The sequence below is a fragment of the Hibiscus syriacus genome, unplaced genomic scaffold (genome assembly GCF_006381635.1).
Source record: "Hibiscus syriacus cultivar Baekdansim isolate YM2019G1 unplaced genomic scaffold, ASM638163v2 tig00005678_pilon, whole genome shotgun sequence".
Classification (NCBI taxonomy): Eukaryota; Viridiplantae; Streptophyta; class Magnoliopsida; order Malvales; family Malvaceae; genus Hibiscus; species Hibiscus syriacus.
The window spans coordinates 194542-217223 of record NW_024062064.1 but is presented as its reverse complement, the minus strand read 5'-3'; the positions used below and the strand labels follow the sequence as shown (position 1 = coordinate 217223).

At 32.9% G+C, this 22682-nt stretch overlaps 2 protein-coding genes and 1 long non-coding RNA gene across 3 annotated transcripts; 2 read left to right on the top strand and 1 right to left on the bottom strand.

Moving 5' to 3' along the window:
* The first annotated feature begins 5718 nt into the window (after positions 1-5718).
* LOC120199860 lies at positions 5719-7819 on the top strand. The gene is made up of 3 exons (XM_039200851.1): positions 5719-5858; positions 6700-6936; positions 7488-7819. The coding sequence occupies exons 1-3, from the start codon at positions 5841-5843 to the stop codon at positions 7533-7535; spliced, it is 303 nt and encodes a 100-aa protein (XP_039056782.1). The 5' UTR covers positions 5719-5840; the 3' UTR covers positions 7536-7819.
* Positions 7226-7489, bottom strand: LOC120199861. The gene is made up of 2 exons (XR_005523488.1): positions 7400-7489; positions 7226-7350 (listed from the first exon to the last, which is right to left on the bottom strand). It is a non-coding gene; the product is annotated as an uncharacterized LOC120199861 (long non-coding RNA).
* A 12409-nt stretch (positions 7820-20228) lies between the features above and the next one.
* LOC120199849 lies at positions 20229-20799 on the top strand. The gene is made up of 3 exons (XM_039200844.1): positions 20229-20273; positions 20312-20439; positions 20526-20799. Coding segments are annotated over exons 1-3 (372 nt in total). The 5' UTR covers positions 20229-20272; the 3' UTR covers positions 20769-20799.
* Positions 20800-22682: the final 1883 nt, after the last annotated feature.

Genomic DNA, 22682 nt, shown 5'->3' with positions numbered 1-22682 from the left:
ATAAATGTGAACATGTGATATGTGAATATGTTATATGAAATGTTCTACGTGAAAGTACTATATGAGAATTTACTCTATGTGAATAAGACACACTTTGAATAATGAAATGAGAATAATTATGTGGTTAAAGCCCAAGGTATATGTATGAGAATTTACTCTAATAATACATAATATACATAAGTGTACCATAACTTAACTTGAATTTACTCAACTTAAGGGCAAGTCAAATGTTCAACTTAAGGGCAAGTCAAATGTAGCTATGACTCTCAAGGCAACATAAGGTGGGCTTAATAATTGTAATATAATCCTTTATAAATTAATGTCTTAAAATCATAAACCATTAAAATTTATCATCATAAAAATCGTACATGGGCAGTTCATACCCTAAATCCTTCATAGAACCTATTGAAAATATTTATGGAAATCATCCAAAATTAAATTTTATAAATCATACTTGAAAATAAAATGAGGTTAACTTCTCGCAAGTCGTCCTCAATCATAATAATTAAATAAATAAAATGCACTCACCTTTGCCTCACTACTGAACTTTTATATAATATTCCTTACTCTTGTTCTTTGTTCTTTCCTTTCAAATCGCTCGGATCGCTAGTTTTATCGTGTTCTGACAACATCATATAATAACATAAAATATTCAACTATATGTTATTATCGTACTAACATAATCTAAACTTAATAATATAAAAGTCTATAAAAATAAAATCGATACTAAAACTATATCATAGTTCCATCATAGATTCAAATTTCTCAAACATACTCTTTAAATTTCATAATTACTTATTTTCATAATCAACCCTTCAACTTTCGCTAATTACAAAATTAAGCCGCTAATTGTGATTTTTTTTTCTAGAATTATCCTTAACTTTTCCATTAAATTCATAATAACCCTTCACCCTTATGATCATTCCATATAAATTTATAAAATTTCTAACACCTTATTAAAATATTCAAATCAATGCTTAAACATTCAAAAGTTTGAAATTTCATCCTAAACATTTTTAGACTTTTCAAATTCAACCCTTTACTTTAATAAACTTGCAAATTGCTCCCAACTTATAATCAAACTCCAAAAATCAGCATACTAATAAAAATTTCCAGCATTGTAATATTTTACTCAAATAATACTTTCACATTTAATAAATCACAATCAAGTCCCTAAACTTTAGGACTTTTTGAATTATACCACTAAAATTTACCAAACTTAAAATTTGGTTCCAACCAACTTCCCAACTTAAAAAATTCAGCATTTCAAATGTTAAAATTCAACATTGAACTCTCCAATTATCACTTTAATACAATAATATGCCACAAATCTCAAAACTTGTAAAATACCCTTTTTCTAATTCAAGCTTCCAAATTGATCTCCAAGTCACATAGAACACACCTAATATCAATTCTAAATCATACAAAATTTTTCAATATTTCTCCCCTATTTTTCCTTGAATGGTCAAATATTCCAAGAATCATAAAGCTTGATTTTCATTCAATTTCAAACATGAATTTAACTTCCTTATACCCAATTCATGCTAATCTAACCATTACAACATCAAATTAAATCAAAATTAATCCAACCTCAATAAACTTCAACTTGGCTGAATCTAATATAGGATTGTACACATGATTTTATTCATCACATAAGCCTTAGAATTAATTTCCAACATCAAGAAAAAATATATTTCATCAAATTCTTAAAATCCATAAACCCTTCATAAACCCTTATCACCAAATCTAAACATTCAAGCATGTTTAGCATGAATTTATTATACCAAATGATAAAGAATTTGATGGAGAACATTTTTCTATTTCACGACTTAATTCAAATCCTACTAAAATAGCTCAAAAATGACAGAAATTTTTTTCTCACCTTGTAGGGGTTTAACAGCAGCAACCTGATGGAGAAGAAGAACTCTTGATTTTTCTAGTACACATGACAATTTCAACTAATTTAATTGAATTTAAAATTCAATTAATGAAAAATTCCATTTTTTCCATTAATGAATCTTAAAAATTACCAAATGACATTGACATATTCTCTATTAAAATATTCTTTAGTCAAAGATGAATCAAATTGTCTTTGACTTTCTATTTTGGCCATGTAATTTTCAAAAATTATATTTTAGTCACTAAAATTCCACTATTCGGCCAAATCTAAAAACTTACACTGGTCTGTGCTAAATTTCTTTGATCTAAAATATGAAAATAATATTTTCAACCCTTATCTACCATCCTTCAAATTTTTCGTAAAATTCCGATTTGATCCGATTACCCGATTTATATACCGAACTTTATTGCTTTATAGCTTTTAATTCAAATTTAAAAGCTAAAATATATAATTTTCTAAAATTACAATTCTGGTCCCTAAACTTTTACAATGATTATCCTTTAACCACTAAACTTTCAAAACTTACATTTTAGTCACTAGACAAAATTTGGTGTATTACACAAGATAAATAGAATTGTTGAAATAAATAAAAATCTAATAATAAATCAATCAAACAATGATGGAAATAAATTGTAAAAACAAAAAAGGAAAAGGAAAAGGAAAACGGCATAATGAAAGTAAATTAAAGAATGACAAATGGGAAAATGGTTAAAATGGATTAGTATAACATTAAGAATTGAAATCAAAATAAAATGGAATTGTGAAGAGATAATCATAATGAATTTTAAAAAGAGATGATATTGTAATTATTTTCTACCCATATACAAACATGTGGATCTCACAGGGATTCAAATAGGGCCATTTAATTACAATAAAAATCTAATATTGGATCAAAATAAATTAATAAAGATAAAAGAAAAAAAATCATTCAAGATCCATCATTGATATTCATTTAGAAACCTCAAGGAAGGCTAAATCATTGAAGATTATTTAAAAGTCCTTGTTCCTCGATTTTCTCTCATTCAACGATTAGAAAAACTAGTGTCGTGATTGATCGAAACAAAATAAAGATAAAAAGTAGAATAGAGATAAAAAAGAGAAGAAAATGATTGTCGGTTTTCATTGAGAAAGCTCAAGGAAGGCTAAATATAAGAAGATTAATTCAAAAGCCTTTCATCATTGTTCCTGAGTTTTCTCTCCTCCATTAAAGTTTTTTTTTAAAAAAAAAGAAAAGAAAAGAAAAAGAATAAACAAAGACAAGAAAAAATGGCAAAGAAAAAAAGAAGAAAAAGAAAAAAGAATTACCTTGATCAAAAGTTTTTTATTGATTGAATCTTTCTTTCTTACAATCCTTTTTTTCTCCTTCTATTATAATAAGAGTGCCTATTTATACGCTCTCAAAAATCCTAAAAGAGAAAACCCTAACATTTTTTCATTAATGCTAGATATACTAATAAAAAAAATCCTAAAATAATAAAAAGATCCTAAATTGTCCTAAATAAATAATGAAAAGTATTAAGGCATTTCAAAGTACGTTGGAAAGCTAATTGAAAGTCGGTTCCATCTCAAGAAGACATCATGTCCTGAAAACATTTGAATCTTGCTTGAAAAATTGTTACAAATCGATTGATATCTTAGGTTTCAAAATCTGCTCCAATAAAAGGTTTGGGCTTTGGAAAATAAAACTAGGCCGGACAAAAATAAGGTATTATATGTACATGAACACTTACTTGTTGGTAAGAGAATTTCGATCTACTTAAAGGACACATTGAATCATGGGCTTATGTTTAAATCTGATTCGAGTGGTCTCAGTCTAATGTTATTTGCATATGCTGACCGGAGAAACAACGTAGATCGAAGGTCCATCTTTGGGAATTGTGTATATCTGGGTAATAGTCTCTAGTCACTTGGAGTTTGAAGAAACAAAAGTTTGTTTCTCGTTCAACTATGGAGGTACAATGTCAGAGAATAAAAGACATTTCTTCTGAAATTATCTGGATAAAGGGAATACTTTTAGACATGAGAGACACACAAGATAAGATTCCAGTGGTATTGAGGGACAGCAAGAGTATTTTGTTTACGAGTGTCAATCCAGTTTTTTGTGTTGGGTCTAAAGGTATCGACTTTGATGTTATTTTGTATGAGAGAAGATAAATGAAAAGTATTTGCAAGTCATTGATAAGTGTTTATTTTAGTTCATTCTGTATCGTTGGACTTAGTAAACTATTCATGCTTTTGCTAAATCCTTAAGTGTTTATTTTTTCCGTTCTTCTCAATGTTTGGTATAAATGGCTTTTCTTCTCAGTTCGTCTCAAGTCACTGGCAATAATTTTTCATGCTCACTATGGTAATTCTTCACTCACTGATTCACTTTAGTAAGTACTAGAATCTCTTACTATTTTCGTGATGTCCCTTTTTATCTTATATAAATAAATAGTCCCTCCAAATCTCAACAAACAATGACGATTCATAAGAACATGAAATGAAGTAAAAAGAAACAACCCATTTAAATCCCCAACAAACCGCGTTGGACGCTAAGACAGCTAGCATACCAACCTTAACCAAATTAAGGAAAAGCAAAAACACTCAAAAAGCTAAAACACGACTTTGGTAAAGCGTGTGGTATTCCATGTAATTTCAGCATAAGGCAATACCAGTATCGAGAATTGCAGCGTATAAATATAAGTTAAATTATAAATGAGTAAATTATATCATTCATAACTCAATTATATTCTTACTCCTATTTTGGTTACTAAAGTTGAAAAAATTTCAATTAAATCACTCAACTTTTGTATTGCTCCTATTGCTCTCACATATTTATTAATTTTTCCTGTTATATTAATATATTTCTTCCACATAAAATTATAATAAAAAACCATAAGTCATCCCTAAATAAGAAAAACCCTAAAATTTGCTCATCGTTCATTTCCACAACATCATTGCATAAACTATGAAAGGGGATCAATTATGAAACTAAAAAGGGCATTTGTAGAAATGGAACTGTTCGAAACCCAAACCTTAATCAGATTCTTCGGGAACTTTGGGGATATTACGAGCAACAATAGTATCTGGGATAATTCGAGTGTTGGTGTAGGCTTTGCTTTAGACCTCATCATCCTGCGTCATTAATGAGGTTGAATTGATTGATTGCTATTCAGAATCATTGTATATTTCATCTTCAGAAAATTCATCAAATGATCTCATGTCCAATTGGTTAGAAGGATGCCTCAAATACCGTCAAACCCATAGTACACTTGAGGACCCTATTATGATGTATTGATGGTCCGCTGCAACACATATGAGATGTAACAGAGAGGTGTTTTCGTTATAATGAGAGTGTGGTGAGGGTTATACGTTGGGGTTTAGAATTTGGGTACGTGGTTTTTAGGCTTTATTTTTTAGTTTAGGGGTTTTAGCATAGGATTTAAGGGGTGATTTAGGTTTTTAAATTTTAATTTTATTATAATATTATGTAGAAAAAGATATTAAGATAATATATAAAAATATAAGTGAGAGTGATTAAAATAAGAACAATTCAAAATATAAGTGAGAGTGATTAAATTAAACCTTTTTAAATTTTAGTGACTAAAATAGGACTGAGAAGATAATTGTATGATAAATGTTATAATTTACCCTAAACAAAATATATATACACATATAGTTTTTTTAGGTAGACAGATATACACATTCTTTTAAAATGGGGTAAGTCAGGAGACTGATCATTTTCACTACGTGCTTATTCGTGTTGCAATCAAAGTCCCTAAAATCGTTGCTGTCATTTTGCTGTATTTATATATGTAAGAGCTCTATCAATCCCCATACATTCTCTCTAATAAACCCCCTTTCCCCCTTCTCTTTCACTTTAGCAGTTGACCTTTAGATTAATATAATTGCTCTTTACAACTTTGGGAAGATCGTTTTTGTTCTGTTGGTAGCAAGAATGGAAGATCGCAAGGAGGCGAGTTCTTTGGTTTCCGCTTGGGCTTTTAACTCTCTTGATTATGCAGCTGCTTTTTGAGAAAGTTCAGTTGCTATAAACTTGTAGTAATTGTTTGAAGTTTATTTGCAGCCAAACCAGTTTATCTTTTTTGCGGAGTTCAGTATTTACAAGTCCATTGATTGATGAAAAGTATTTTAATTTTACAATTTCAAAGTATGAAGTAGTGAATTTATTTTTCCAAATATGTTTTTTTTTTCTGGTATTTGGGGGCTTCATGTCCTTTATACTGAAGAAACATCGATAATCTTAAAAGTGTTGGAAAAGAACAAGGAAAACATATCTCTGGTCTTTTTTTAATAATGTGCTATCTACTTTTATCTATGCAGTATTATACATAGAACAAAGCAACATAGGTGTTATTGTTCAGAATATTTTCAGTTCTATAAAATTAAAAAGTAGCAGTGGATTATGAATTTGGAATTTCAGCTATTGAATTGAACCAACAATGATGTTTTATTATATAATCAGTTTTAGGGTTTACCGTGTTTGCATCAAATTTGAGGCCAAAATTTATGATTGATTGCAGTTTGACAGCTCACAAAGCCATGGACTTTGTGAAATAAAAACTCAAATGGCATCTTTATATTCCCTGTCTTAGACAAAGAATTTCATATTCAAATAATATTCTCTTTGAGCATTGTTTCAGTCGAATTCGAGAGGGAACAACTCGTTCCATTGTATTCTTGAATGCATTGTAGTTAATGAGATTGTTGGCTTACTCTGTTCTAATGAAAACAAGCACTGATATAGCTTTGCTAATTGCTAATATTGGGTTATTGGGGTGTTAAAATTGATGCAGAAAAATACTCCATGGCTGTCAGTACCTCAATTTGGGGACTGGGACCAAAAGGGGAAGCTGCCAGATTACTCTCACGACTTCTCAAAGGTCAGGGAAATGAGGAAGCAAAACAAGAGGGATGTTTCAAGAGCCAGTCTTGGAAATGAAGAAGACTTCATTAACCCAACCGCCACCACCGTTAGCACCACTCCTAGCGATGATCACCACAATTACCCGCAAAACCATCACTCTCCATCTGTAAGATTCCCCCTTCAACTCTATTTTTCGAATTATTTTATCAGATGATGCACTCTAAATATAGATACCTAGTTTTGGTTGGTAGCTTTAAATAGCGGAGTATAAAGATATAAACTTTGGTGGTATGCATGTGCTAGTTCTGGTGGGGAAGTTGCTTAGCTGGATCAGTTAATCTTTTCTTTGATGTTTTGTAGTTTTTAAGCCCCATATAGTTGTAGGAGTTATTTTCTAATTCTTCTATCTTTTTGGTCAATGAATTAAAGATAAGAGCGTTGAAGATTGTGTATTGATATTATTGTTTATTTGGTGTTGATTTCTGATTGTATACTTTTCATACTTTGACAAATTCTATGATGAGCATGCCTTTAGGAGCCTATGGTTCCTGTTTCTCTTGTGACAGAAATTATATGTCGTCTAGAAAAAAAATACATGTGAATGTTTTTAATGGGGTTATATCTGTGACTGCATGATAAAGATGCGTGAATAGAAATGTGCTTACTGTAAGAATTCGATGACTAATATATGGACATATGTTTTGATTTTCTTGACAGACAAGAAGGAGAATCCTCAACTACTTCAGCTGTTGCGTCAAGGCCTAAGTTTTAGGGTTTAAGGCTGGCTTGAAGATGATTTTAAAGCTAGAGTCCGAGCTATGTCGATGTAGTTAGAGAGCACCCTCGTTCTTTAACCTTGTGTTTTTGTTTTCTCATCTCTATTCTATTCCTCTGCTGCCTCTTCCGCTTTATCACCACTTGGATTTTTCAGATTATGGAAGATAATTTATGCTAATCAAACCTGGTGATGGTTTCATGTATCTGAGCTTCCACTTTTCTTGGATTCTATGATGTATAATTTGAATGAATGTTTTGTTTTTCAAGTAAAATCTATCAATAGATTCATAAGCTGAGGAGACATGTAAGAAAGATCAGGTGGCTGCTTCACAAAATATAAAAATGGAGTTTATTTGAGGGACAAGCATTCGTTGTGTTATTTAACATAATAATTGTTATCTGTCAGCGATGTTATAAGTTCCCTAATTTTGTTTAGTGGTTAGGTCTTGAACATATTTCTCTTGATCCCCATACATTTGTCCAGATGAAGGTCCAAGATGTTATAAGTGCCCTAATTTTGTTTAGTGATTAGGTCTTGAACATATTTCTCTTGATCCCATACATTTGTCCAGATGAAGGTCTTGGACAATCTTCTTTTGCTGCATCTTTCACTTGTCAAGAAAACAGTAGCAATTTGCATCTAACAGTTTGCTTTCTGTCGACACCGTTTTTCGCCTGGGCGGGAAAAAGATAGATACCGACTCGAGGGTTTTCTCTTTGAAAATGAATTTTCTAAATTTGAGGAGTCGTCACCAATCATTTAATGTGCGATTGGGACACCGTGAAAATAAGGTGATTTTAATAAAACAATTTATTTTTATCAAAATATCGAGTTTTAAAGTCTGCGAAAATTCAAAAATCGGGTTCGGGAGTCACATACGTGTGGGGAAGGATTAACACTCCCACAAGCGCAAAAAAATTGATACATATTTGATTACCCTATATTTAAAATCGGAAATTTTGAGTTCGATCTTTATTTAATTTGAAAATCGTTACAGATGCAAAGTTGAAAAGAATATTCGTTTATTGAGACCGATAACATTCGCTCCCAAGCGTAAATGCGGGAGATCAGCTATTATGTCTGTCGCAACTGCCTTTCGTGTGGGCCTAGAATTTAGCTTCGACTTATTCTGTTTCTAATTACATTCCAAGAATTGGACAAGTAAACAAAGCATAAAAAACAACTAGAATACCTTGAACTATTTGCTTTTGATTTTAGACTCAGATAGTCGGATTGCTGGAAAATTCTTTTTTCTCTGTATTTTATTGCTGAAAATTCTCCTGAAAAACCGAGAGGAACCTCCCTTTACAATTGTTTCCCTTCCTCCTCTTTTTCTTACATTTTCATTTGGCTATTTATAGCCCTTATTTTACATAGTTTTACATAAAAAATAGTAACTTGGTACGACCATGCTTTAGATCAGATCTTACATGCATTTTTATCCTTGTGAGTTGGCAGGAAACATGCATTAGTGGAAGCTTGGTGTAATGCTGGGATGAGGACAAAATCCGGGGTCTACAATGCCTAATAACCGAATATTGCCTCATTTTTAGAAAATCATGATGCAGTTTTTGAAAAGGATGTCGACCTATTTCGGGAATCACCAGTAGTCACCCCCTGAGCATACTTGCGGGAGATATATCATTAATTCCCCAATAAGTGAACATTGTCTTAGGGTTAAAAATAAAATGCGATTAAACAAATTTTATTTATCCTAATTAAAATAAAAGTAAATTAAGGTTTTTTCTGGCTTAAAGTGTAAAATTATGAAAATTAAGGAACCTAGGGATTAGACCTAAATGTAGGCTCTAATATTAACCCTATTTGATTTTAATCAATTCTCAGATCAAAAAACCGAGATGGTCCCTTGAGCATTAAGGCGAGGGCTAACTCGAATTATTCCCTAAATTAAAAGACTAGTTTGAAATCTAACTAAAAGTGAAGGCTCTATTTAACCTATTTAATTATGTCAATATTAAGGCTCTAATCGAAATTCGAGGACTAGAAAGGTCAAGTTCTAAAAATATTGATTTCTAAAAGATTTAAAAGATTAAGGACCTAAATTGATAATTTCTAAAGTTGAGGACTACTTAAAAACCTAATTATTATCTAAATTATTAAACTTAAAGTATTTTTAGAAAATTATTATATATTAATAAATTTTAAAAGTCGAACAATCTATTCGAGTAATAGGGAATCTTATACGAAAACTCGACTCAAATTGGTCCCTAATTACACTAGAGTGTCATCCTAACTTCTAAGTTCGATTGGAGTATTAATCAAAGCAATTAAAAAACCTAATTTAAAAAAAATAAAATTACAATAATAAAAAAGTAAAAAAACAACATAAAATAAAAATAAAAAACATAAATATAAGGACCTAATTGCAAAAATATTAAATTACCAAGCTCAAAACAAATAAATTAGGCATGCAACAAGGGCTAAATTAAAATAAATCAAAATTTGAAGGCTAAATCGAAACAAAATAAAAATAAACATATTAGGATATGTTTATGGACTCAAATACAAAAACACGTTAAACATACAAGGACTAAAAGGAAAATAACTCTAAAAATAATATCATACATAAAATGGGTAAATCATAAAAATAGTCCCTACAGGTGATCATTTTGTAAAAACATGGGTGGGTTAGGGGGACCCAACAGTAAATATACCAAAAATTACAAAACACAAATAGAAATGGAAAAAATTATGAAAACAGTCCCTTCCAGTGGTTATTTTGCATAAACATGGGAAATGTTGGGGGACCTCTATGTGATTTCCCATAAAATTTTCTATAAATAACAAACATTTTCCTCTTTTCCTTTTGTTTGTTTTTAAATTTTTTAGAGAGAGAGGAGAGACTCTATCTCTAGAAACCGGTCGTCGCCAGTGGTCGTTCCTCCTCCAGCCGCAGTCCTAGTCATTGCCGGCCATCGCACCACTGGTGGACGTTAGCCAGCAAAAATCACTAGGAGGTTCATCTCGACCTCCTCGTCACCCATTTAGACCCGGGATTACGAGATATGGCGTCTACCATCATGAAAATGGCCGACAATCTTTTAGCTTTTGGTGTTCCGATCTCCGCGTCCGTCGTCGGATCGTTGCCGTTTCCATATATGTTGTTCTCCTCACCACTACGCGTATATTCACCGTTTAGATTGGGCAACGGATACCCCGACCACCGGTGAGTCTCCGACCGAAGGTAGCCCCTCTCATTCTCTTTATTTTTCGTGTTTTTGAAATTTTATAAAAAAATAAAAAATACCAGCAATAAAAAACCTTTGAACTGTTTTTTCTTCTGCTTTTTATTGATTTTTGAAAATGGAATCCCCCATTACAATGTATTGCTTAAGGTTTTAATTCCCATTTTATAGAGAAAAATGATGATTGTTTTTGTTGCCTTGTGTGGAGTTGGAGTGGAGATGGCGTGCTTGTAAAGAGGGGTGGCCTTTGGTTGGGTGGAGTTAAGGTGCCCTTTGGTTGGGTGATTGGGCGGTTATCGGGTCGGGTTTGGGTTATATCTGTAAAGGGTTTGATTTTGGGTCTTGGTTTGGGGCCTTAGGTTGGTTGTAAAAATCCAAAAAATGGTGCTCACAGCTGCCCCTCTTTGCTCATTGCCGTGAAACGGGAATGGAGCAAAGATAATAAAGCACCATTTTTCGTCTTGGTCTCTTCTTGTTAAGCTGTGAACTCTTCGCTGGGAATGTTAATTCATCTCTTTCTGTGAAATTGTCGAGTATTTGTTGTAAACGATGTCATCTTTGCTTCGTTCTCTTGGTTGAGTCTCCATCTTTAGTTCTTCAATCTACGAGTTCTTCTTATCATGATCTTTCCACTGGAATTGTTGATCCCTCGATTGAGCGTTGCTGATTTGAAGTGTTGTGAATCGAGAAAATGAAATATTAACCCCTCTGGTGAGACATTGATGATTCGAAGTGTTGTGAATCTAGCAAAGAAAATATTGACCCCTCTTTTGGGGCATTGATGATTCGAAGTGTTGTGAATCTAGCAAAGAAAATGTTAACTGTTCTATTGGGCCGTTGTTTGTTTTAAGAAAAACAATCTCAAGTGAGAAAATCTTCTGTTTCGAGTGAAACTATCTCAAGCGAAATAAAAATCGTTTGTTTCGAGTGAAACTATCTCAAGCGAGATAAAGTCTTCTGTTTCGAGTGAAACTATCTCAAGCGAGATAAAGTCTTCTGTTTCGAGTGAAACTATCCCGAGCGAGATAAAATCTTCTGTTTTGAGTGAAACTATCTCAAGCGAGATGTTGATCCCTCAAGTGAGGCATCGATGATTCGAAATGTCGTGAATCGAGCAAAGGAAATATTATCCCCTCTGGTAGGGCGTTACTGATTCGAAGTGTTGTGAATCGAGCAATAGGAAATGTTAACCCCTCTGGTGGGGCGTTGTTCGTTTTAAGAAAAACAATCTCAAGTGAGATAAATCATTTGTTTCGAGTGAAACTATATCAAGCGAGATAAAATCTTCTGTTTCGAGTGAAACTATCTCAAGCGAGATGTTGATCCCTCAAGTGAAGTGTCTCTAATTCGAAATGTCATGATCGAGCAAAGGAAATGTTATCCCCTCTGGTGGGGCGTTGTTCGTTTTAAGAAAAACAATCTCAAGTGAGAAAAAATTTATGTTTCGAGTGAAGTTATCTCAAGCGAGATTAAAATCTTCTATTTCGAGTGAAACTATAAAAATCTTCTATTTCGAGTGAAACTATCTCAAGCGAGATAAAACCTTCTGTTTCGAGTGAAACTATCTCAAGCGAGATGTTGATCCCTTAAGTGAGGCGTCGCTGATTCGAAATGCTATGAATCGAGCAAAGGAAATGTTGAAAACATCCTGCCCGAAGATCTTATGGATGGCCCGAAGGACTTATCATCTTGCTCGAAAGACTTATAGATGACCCGAAGAATTTAAGCATCATGCTAGAAAAACTTACTGATGGCTCGAATGACTTACTCATAATGAAACCCTTAAAAATCTAGTTTAGTTTCTTAAATCTTTCGTTTTCAATTATCATCAAGAAACCCCTAAAAATTAGGTTTAGTTTCTAAAAACTCATTTAAAAACATCAAGAAATCCCTAAAAATTAGGCTTAGTTTTTTTTAAATTCATCAGAAATAATCATCAAGAAACCCCTGAAGATCATGCTTAGTTTCTTTAAAAATTCTTTTGAAAACATCATGTTGTTTGGGTAATGTGCCCCCACATAAAAGTAATGATTCTTCTTGGATTGGGTTCCTGAATTCTTGAGGTTTTGCCACTCGAAATATAATTCCCTTCATTCAAGGCTTGAATTATGTCTTTGTCTTCTCTTCTTTTCTTGAAAAATCTGTAATATAACTGAATGCAACTATCTTGAATGTCCTCATGAGAAGAGAAATGTCTTTGAAAAAGACAGGATTTCAAGAGAAATTTTAATGGTACCCTTGTGAGAGGGAAAATTAAAGTTTTCATTGCATAAGGTGATGGATGTTTGATGCAAAGATGAAAATTCATGCATGTGTAATGTATGTTTTTTCTTGATTAATAGTAGTGAAAAGGTGTTCATCCAATCTTGGTTCTCTTCTTGATCTTTTCGTCTTTATTCTCGTCTCACACCAAGGTGTACCATTGCACCTTTCTGTAAAAATCTACTTTTCTTGCTCTTTAACACTCAAATTCATTGCCCCAACTTCTGATTCTGAGCTTCTAGGTTTGAAGGACTTCTGTCAATTTCCAATCTAAACTCTTCAGAGAGATTGTCTTGTTTGAAAATGTTTTTTTTTTTATTTTCAAAAAGTTCGTTTAAGAAAAATGTCATTCTTTTAGTCTCACAATTGGAGCAAATCACAAAACATGAGTTCACTAAATATCAAAAGAATGAACAACTCTTTTAATCTTTCAAAGTTATACCTCTTTGACAAGTTTCAAAATTGATGGGTTGTTTTAGGCTAGCTTTTTAAAGTTTCTAAGGTTTGAGTCATCGAAATGTTATTTATTTTCCGGTCGCTATGAACCTTACGACATGCCCCTCTTCTTTGGCTTGACATTTTAATCAGATGCGAACAAAATGACGCAACTAGCATAATTAATCACTAGACTTTCTAGAACACTTCTATTTCGGTTCTCTGAAATCTTTCATTTGTTCAAGTTTCATAGACTTCCTTTAGTAGAGGTAGTTCATGGACATCAATCTAAATATAAAATTCCTGAGTGCTTGTGTGAAGTCGACTATAACAGTGTTCCTCAACTCCCTTAGTCTATTTTCATATGAACTCATTTTTAGATCAACTTGATTTAATTTTCCATTGTTTGGCTAGCTAAATTCAGCTTTATTGTTTATATTTTAATCGCCTTCATTGGGCTAGTTGAAGGGTATGTCTCATCTCAAGATCTTCGACTTGACAATTGCAGTGGAGCAAACACCGAACTGTCGAGTATCCGAGTAATGTCATAGTTCGGATACAATCTATTCATAAAGGGCTTTTGATTTGTTTCTATAACTAATTGCTTTAGCGGAATAACTCAGCTTTATTGTATAATCTATAGTAATAATTTATTAACCTCTTGAGTATTCAGACTTAGAATTTCTTAAGCTCATTGAGAAGAACCTGTTATAGTCTAGGTGTCTTTGATGGTCAGGAAATCCCACATTTAGAGTTTAGTTCCCAAACAACTGACCTAAACTAAATCTGTCTACTCCACTATTATATTTGCGAAGATTAGGATCATCATTGAACGTCTTCAATAGAAGTGTAGTCTAGGCAGTTTTACAATGTCATACACAAGAGATGCCCCATGTTGTCCGCTCCTATTCATACCTGAATACCAAGCCTCTTGATCATTTCCTCATAAGAGGAGAAGGCTATATTGGTCTCTGCAAGAGAAGAGTATGGTGTTTGAATGTATCATCTGGGGTAAGGTCAAGTGTCCTTGTTTTATCATTTTTCAATCTTCTTATTTTGTCAAAGATCTACGACTCTAATTTTTTGAAAGAGCTTTTAATCCAGTGGATAAATAAAGAATTTTGAGTTTGAAAATTACTCATTGCTCATAATCTCATAAGGTAGCATTTTATTGAAAATGTTTGATTGTCAAGTGACTTACAAACCTTTTAATGAAAAAAAAGAAAAGAAATTCAAACAAGACAACATGCGAGTGCATCAGAAGTTCCTGGTGGCTGCAATGATTTTTCTTGGTTTGCATCATAATGCCCCTTCATTTATCTAATGTCCATGCCCCCAAATCGATTAAATTTTGAACCTTACACTTCAATGCTCCACAATTCTTAGTGATGCGCCTTGAACTTCAGACGACGATAACATCACGTCCATAGCTCTCAATATTTTTTGGTATGAATGGGGTGACTTCATATTACCTCAAAAATTTTATCACAAGATTCTCCGCGAGTTACTCTCAGGACCTGTTATTAATGCACGTTGAGATATAATGTATACCATGTAATGTATAATGTATATGTGTTAATGCAAAGATGCACATGAAAATGCAAAATGCAAATGCAACAAGGAATTGATCCCAAAAATAACTGTTCCTTGAACAATTCTTGAAAAACCGACAATGTGTCGGTACACTGGGGAAGTGAAAATTTGGTCCATCTGTAAGTTGTCTAGCTCATACGAGCATCTGAGTACTGCATCGTCTTCAAAGCTTATACTCCATCTCCTACTTTCAGAAGTCTTTCGAGCTAGTTCGTGATCTTCAACTGTTGGGTTCAACGTTAAATCGTCTCGAGTCCAACTGTTATCTCAGCAGGTAGATGTCTGGCTTGTCTCCTTAGTATGTAGACTCTGAAACTTTTTCGATCCCAATTAAAGGTATTGTTGTGGGCATTGTTTTTCAAGAGCCTTTTAAACGATCACTTATTTAAGGGATCGATACCTTTGAATGATATGTCATGTTCATGCAAAAATACAACAACACCAGACAAAAGGAAATCAATGTTAGTAGAAACAAAAAGAATCAAGTCAGTTGAAATGATTAGTCAAAGAAATGTAATCTTAGGAAAAATAAAAAAAATTCCACTCAAAGTTGAAACTGAAAAAAACATACAAAGAAAAGTAATAGTCCTAACTGCATGTGTTATAGTTCTCCTAGGTTATCCATATGGCTCTAGCGGGGTATACTTACTAAATTCTCTACATGAGGTTGTGTTCTAGCAAAGGTTCCCGAGCCATCTTTACAACCTGCTAAGGTTGACTCTAATTCCGACCCATTACAGACTTGCGAATCGGATTCGGCTCAGGGGATCACACCACTAAAAGCGTTCCTTGGATCTGATATCCGGGTAGGCAACTTAGAAGTTTTCTAGAGATACTTTATCAGACCCACACAAGGAAGCTCAATGCTCCTCATGAGGTGTGACGTTTCTCCCTACTTAGGTAAACCAGGTTCGAACTCGGGTTTAGAGATATGATATGCAACAATCTTAAATAAATTCACAAAAGTGTAAGCATTGACCAGAGAGAAAATCTTTTTTATTTGAAATAACATAACGAACTATAAATTAAAACAATATCAAACTCATAATTTCCCAAAATCCTAAATATAGGGTAACCAACTCGTGGCACGACTCTCAAGTTTTTTTTAAAAGCAAAACATCCACAGTGGAGTCGCCAAGCTGTCGACACTGTTTTTCGCCTGGGTGGGGAAAAGACCGATATCGACTCGGGGTTTTCTCTTTGAAAATGAATTTTCTAAATGTGAGGAGTCGCCACCAATCATTTAAGGTGCGATTGGGACATCGTGAAAACCGGGTGATTTTAATAAAATATTTTATTTTTATCAAAATACTGAGTTTTAAGGTTTGCGAAAATTTAGAAATCGGGTTCGGGAGTCAGTTACGCATGGGGAAGGATTAGCACCCCACAAGCACCCAAAAATTAGTACCTAGTTGATTACCCTATATTTAAAATAAAAAATTTTGAGTTCGATCTTTATTTAATTTGAAAATCGTTACAGATACAAAGTTGAAAAGGGTGTTCGATTATTGAGACCGATAACATTCGCTCGCAAGTGTATATGCGGGAAATCAGCTATTGTGCTTAATAACCGAATATTGCCTCATTTTTAGAAAACCATGCTGTGATCTTTGAAAATGATGTCGACCTATTTCGGGAATCACCAGTAGTCACCCCTTGAGCATACTTGTGGGAGATATACCATTAATTCCCTAATAAGTGAACATTGTCTTAGGGTTAAAAATAAAAAATGATCAAACAAATTTTATTTATCCTAATTAAACTAAAAGTAAATTAAGGCTTTTTCTGCCTTAAAGTGTCAAATTATGATAATTAAAAAACTAAGGGATTAAACCTAAATGTAGGCTCTATTATTAACCCTATTTGATTTTAATCAATTCTCGGATCGAATAATCGAGATGGTCCCTTGAGCATTTAGGCGAGGGCCAACTCGAATTATTCCTTAAATTAAATGACTAGATTGAAATCTAACTAAATGTGGAGGCTTTATTTAACCTATTTAAATATGTCAATATTAAGGCTCTAATCGAAATTTGGGGACTAGAAAGGTCAAGTTCTAAAAATATCAATTTCTAAAAGATTTAAAAGATTAAGGACCTAAATTGATAATTTATAAAGTTGAGGACTAATTAAAACCTAATTATTAAACTTAAAGTATTTTTTTGAAAAAAATTATTTATTAATAAATTTTAAAAGTTGAGCAATCGATTTGAGTAATCGGGCATCTTATGCGAAAACTCGACTCGAATTGCTCCTTAATTAAACTAGAGTGACATCCTAACTTGTAAGTTCGATTGGAGTGTTATTCTAATTTAAAATTAAATCTAAGAATTAAACTATGGAATAATCAAAGCAATTAACAAACCTAATTTAAAAAATAAAATTACAATAATAAAAAATAAAAAGGGTAAAAAACATAAAATAAAAATAAAAAACATAAAATAAGGACCTAATCGCAAAAATATTAAATTACCAAGCTCAAAAAAAATAAATTTGGCATGCAACAAGGGCAAAATTAAAACAAATCAAAATTTGAAGGCTAAATCGAAACAAAATAAAAATAAATAGATTAGGGACTAAAATAAAAAAATGCTAAACATACAAGGACTAAAAGAAAAATAACCCTAAAAATAAATATCATGCATAAAATGGGTAAATCACAAAAAAGTCCTTACAAGTGATCATTTTATAAAAACACATGTGGGTTACGGGGACCGAACAATAAATATACCAAAAAATACAAAACACAAACAGAAATGGAAAAATTATGAAAACAGTACCTTCTAGTGGCTATTTTGCAAAAACACAAGAAACATTGGGGGATCTCTGTGTGATTTTCCCTTAAATTTTTCTATAAATAACCAACATTTTCCAAAAAATGGTGCTCACACCTTCCTACAATATACTAATTCCAACACATCTTCGGAAAATACTAAGAGTTATGTTCCTATAAAAGTACTATTAGGTACAAATGTGCATTTTCTTTACTCTCTTTTTTATTATTAAAGGACCTAACTTTCAAACTCAGAACTAGCCCTTCAACATCTTGGGTTTTTCGTAAGTTGGAATAATAAAGTTTGAAGTGTCAACTTTACTTTTGCTTCCCTGCATGGTTCAATTAACCAAATCCAAAAAAGCAATCTTTTTGCAGCAGAAAACCCAGTTATAAATGTATGCTGCTGCGGGTACGGAAAATAGAAGGAAATAATTCACATTTGCTTGCCACCAAGTCACCACCACCGACTTCAAAAGGTTGATTAACTACATTCAATGCTATAAATAAACAAAAATTCAAAAAAGAATGATGGTAAATTCATTATTATGGTTGAAAAAAAAGGGTTTTGAAGAAGGGTCCAAGGTCCATAATATTCTGCCGATGGGGGTTGGGCATGTCCCTTAGCCAATAGCCACCCAGCAAAGCGTGTGGACCAAAATCACACTCGTAACTCAAGTACTTCCTTTCCATATTAAGTTTGATGAAGAGTTCTCGCGGATGCAATACTATGAACTATCTCAAGTCTAAACAAATTTTAAGAATAAATTATCTATTTGATTATTTACTTATTTTTGTGCTTTCAGTTTGATTTTTTTAAATTATGTCTAACTTTAGATTTTATTTATCTTATGGTCATTTATTGTTAAGTATCCATAAGAAATTTAGTATTATATTACAATGTATGATGAACGTTCGATCGATATTTTATGTTTAATTAATACTAATGAGATTTTAATTGACCAAATATGTTATCCATCTAAAATTTAATTATTTACCAAAAAATGTTCAACGCTTTGTTAAAATATGTAACACCTACCATAATTTATATGATTTATCGAAAGATGTATCGAAGTATAAAATTTTTAATAATTATAAAAAAATTTATAAACAGACTAAAATAGCTAATAATATTCTCATAGAAATTGTAGTACACTATTAGAAGTTTTAGTATTGAAGACCTTCCAACAAAGCTCCCTTCAACTTGGGGTGTTCTTACTACACTTTTTTAGGTTAAATATGCATATTGCACGGAAGCTTTTTTTTTATTATTCCATTAAATATTTGGACTTAGTCTTAATATTCAATTTGCTACCTTAGTTTTCTATTGGTCCAATTAGATACTTGAACTTGACTTTTTTCTTTTATACTTGAATTTAACTTTATGATTGGAATAAAGCATTTACTGTTAATATCAATTTGGAAAAAAAAATTCAACTTCGTATACCTACTTAGAGCAAAACAACTTTGCATACTAAATTGAACTTTAAACTCAAGTTCAAGTACTTAACCGAATAAAAGAAGAGTTAAATATCAAATTAAACGTTAAAGATAAATTGAAGTACCAAAATGTATATTTACCCTTTGGTTACAACAATTTAAAATTATTTAAAGGTTCTGAAACTATGTTTTCTCACTAAAACAATGTCGAATTATTTAAAAGTTCTTGTATTATATTCTCATTACACTTCTTAAACAAACTCTTCAAACTCAAGCTAACCCATCATCTTCGTTTCAAATGATTCTATAATCGATTGAAAATACAAATTATGCAAGTAAGATTAAAAAAGAAGAAGATGACAATGAAATGATCAATCAATGTCAAGACTTTAAAAACAATTTACTGGCAACTTGAATGATGAACCTGTACACTACAACAAGCTACTTGCATTGACACACCACCCTTCAAATTGTGTGGAGCTGGAAAAAACAAGTCTCAACCCTCAAATTCTAAAGAAATTAAAGCCATATGCCCCACAACAAGTTCTTAGATCCTGTGATGACCAAGTTTGACTGTCCTGTTGCTTAAGCCTTGACAAAAAAAGACAGCAGTATCTAGCTAGCTAGATACCAGTTAAGTGTGGAGGGTTCATTCAATTGGGGTGCAAGTAGTGCATTTTGAGAGATTGGGGGACTATGAATCGAGCCATTCCTTGTTTCCTTAGAGATGTTGAAAAGGATAAAGGAAGTGGGGCTGACCATGTTACACCCAAGGATATTATCACTTTGCTTGCTGCTACTCCTTTATCCCTTTCTTCCTACTGGATAACATCATAACATTGCTTCATGATTCTTGTGGGGACTTGAGCCAGATTGGCTAACTACCATTTAAGACCCCCATCATCCCACATGCATTTCTTCCCCTACTTAACCCCATCTCATTTTCCACTTCCTTTTATTTATATTTAGAAACTAAAGGATTCCTTTCTTGGTATCTTGCCTAAATAAAACCCACACTCAAAAACTTACTCTTGCCCACAAGCTTTAATGGAGTTGGCTGTTGAGCTTGAAGATGATCTGTTTTTTGCAGACTTAAGCAGACAGATCTCTCTTCTAATCATGGACGATGATGATGGTGGAGATGAAGACCAAGTTTCAAGGTGTCCTTCAGTTTCTTTCCAGGTTTTTAAACCTTTGTTCACATCAAATAACATGTTATCTCCTTCAATTTCTGGTGTTTGAGTTTGTATTTGTCAAAAAAATTGCAGACATTCTCCGGGGCAAATTATCCAGTAACACAATCTCCATATGTCCATGAGCAAATCTGCAGAAGAGAAAGCAAAGGCACTGGAGTTTTCATCCCAAAGGCATCAAAACCCAGAAGGAAGAACAGGCAAGGCAGATACAGTTCATTCAACAGAAAGACTAGCAGTAGAAGGCAACATGATGACACTACAAAAATGACTTCTCAAGCATGTTACAGTCACTCTTTTTACCCAGGCAAAGGCTAAGCACAAACATCTTCATCAAGTCACTACTAATCCCCTTGTCAACAACTGTTTAAGGATCTTAAAATTACATATACATATATAAATATATGTATATATAGATTTATCATGAATTATGTGTATGTACATGCATTAAGAATAATTGATTCTGCTAGCTTCTAGTAAGTGAGTATTAAAGAGGTTTTACTGAAGGGTCTGCCTCCTTAAATCATGGAAATGTGTGGTGATCGTTATATGTGATATAGGAGTAAAATCTGTACTTGTTCATAATGTAATTGATTTTATTTATATTTATAATTGATGTTAGAGAATTTTTTTTTCTTCTTATCCCTTTTAATTGCCTGTTCGTTCATCCATGAAACCACCCAAGCAACTTCATTAGACCATAGAATTGTAGACGAAATTTCAATAAAACGACTTCGATCAATAAAATTATGGTGTTATTCATTATGGGACCGTCTAAAACCTTATCCCAAAGTTGTAAGATTGATTTTTTTGTACAATTGACATCACTGTCACACATTAATCATAAATAGATACATTTTATCATTCGAACGCATTGGATTAAATACTAGATAAATTTTATGATTAGATGGCTAACAATCATGAGGTCATTGCCCTTGAGAATCGAAGGGTCCCTCGTGTCAGTAGACCATGAAAAATTAAAGATTATGAGTGAGTATTTGGTCTGGTTTTTGTTTAAGACGGGGTTTTAATGTCTTGGAATCTAGTACGCACCTTGACAGATTGTACAAGATCTATAAACAGATAAAAGGAGGCCACCCAAACATTCTAAATGAATTATTGAAGGCAAATATTGGAACTTCAAGTGTGGGTTCCCACACTTTAGTTCCCCGTATACATCGCCAACACCCAACTCGGAATTATAAATGTAAAGAGCTTTTGCTTGAAAAATGAAAAGACCATGGGCTCGGTTTGAAAATTGTCGGCAGTGCACCCATTTCAACTGGCTTTGAAAATTCATTCAAGCTAGCATTTGATGTGTTGGAAAAATAGGACCGCTACATAATACTAGTTAGATGATGTTATGATGTTATGTGACCTAGATTTCATCTGAAATACTCTAGATGATCATTTTAGTTAGGTGTACGTTCCTGATATCTGTGTAACCCAAGTATAACCTGTAGATGATCATTTTGTCAGAGGATTCCTTTCGAGCTTCGATTGGGTTCATATATAATTATATATTATTAATTAGTTTGAAAATTAGGTTAATTATTTAAATTATGTGTGTGGTTTGCATGTTATATAGTAATATGTATATTATTATCATTATACGAATATATATATATAATGTACTAAAATATAATTTAACTATTACAGGTCCAAAAACAAAAATTTTACAAGCAGCCCAAAGTAAGGGGCTCAAACCCCAAGTGGCCCAGCTAAATCAGGCCCGAACCCATAATAACAACATAGAAAGTTTAGGGTTTAGGAAACCCTAGTTACATCAAGCATCCATGCGCAGCCGCCTATCTATCGTTGGATCTGTTGAGATACAACGATCTAGATTGAACACTCAGTTAGGGTTTTACCCTAATGTGCATCAGTCGTCACCGTCAAGGCATCTGAACCGTTGGATCCGATCAACGATCTAACAACCCAACTTTGACCAGAGGATACCAACCGTTGATTTGTCCATCATTTGAGATGCACGCTCGACAAGATACACACGGACGTTGATCAGTCTACACGCGTCTGATCAAACTTGACTCACTAGTTCCCAAGGTATTCAATCGCTACAAGATTCTACGTTGGTCACCGAAAGAAGACAAAAGGCATTGGGGTTAAAATCTTTACCCCTCTGCGCTGTTGCCGTTACAACCGAATCCATCAGGGTGTTGTCCTCAGTCGCTTGTTCCCCTATGAGGAAAAAAGCCAAAAGAAACACAAAAA

Bases quoted from the DNA above. Each gene is read 5' to 3' on its own strand.
- LOC120199860 (XM_039200851.1), top strand. The intron at 6,937-7,487 runs GTAAGATTCCCC...TTTTCTTGACAG, and splicing joins AAAACCATCACTCTCCATCT to ACAAGAAGGAGAATCCTCAA.
- LOC120199849 (XM_039200844.1), top strand. The intron at 20,440-20,525 runs GTTTTTAAACCT...AAAAAATTGCAG, and splicing joins GTCCTTCAGTTTCTTTCCAG to ACATTCTCCGGGGCAAATTA.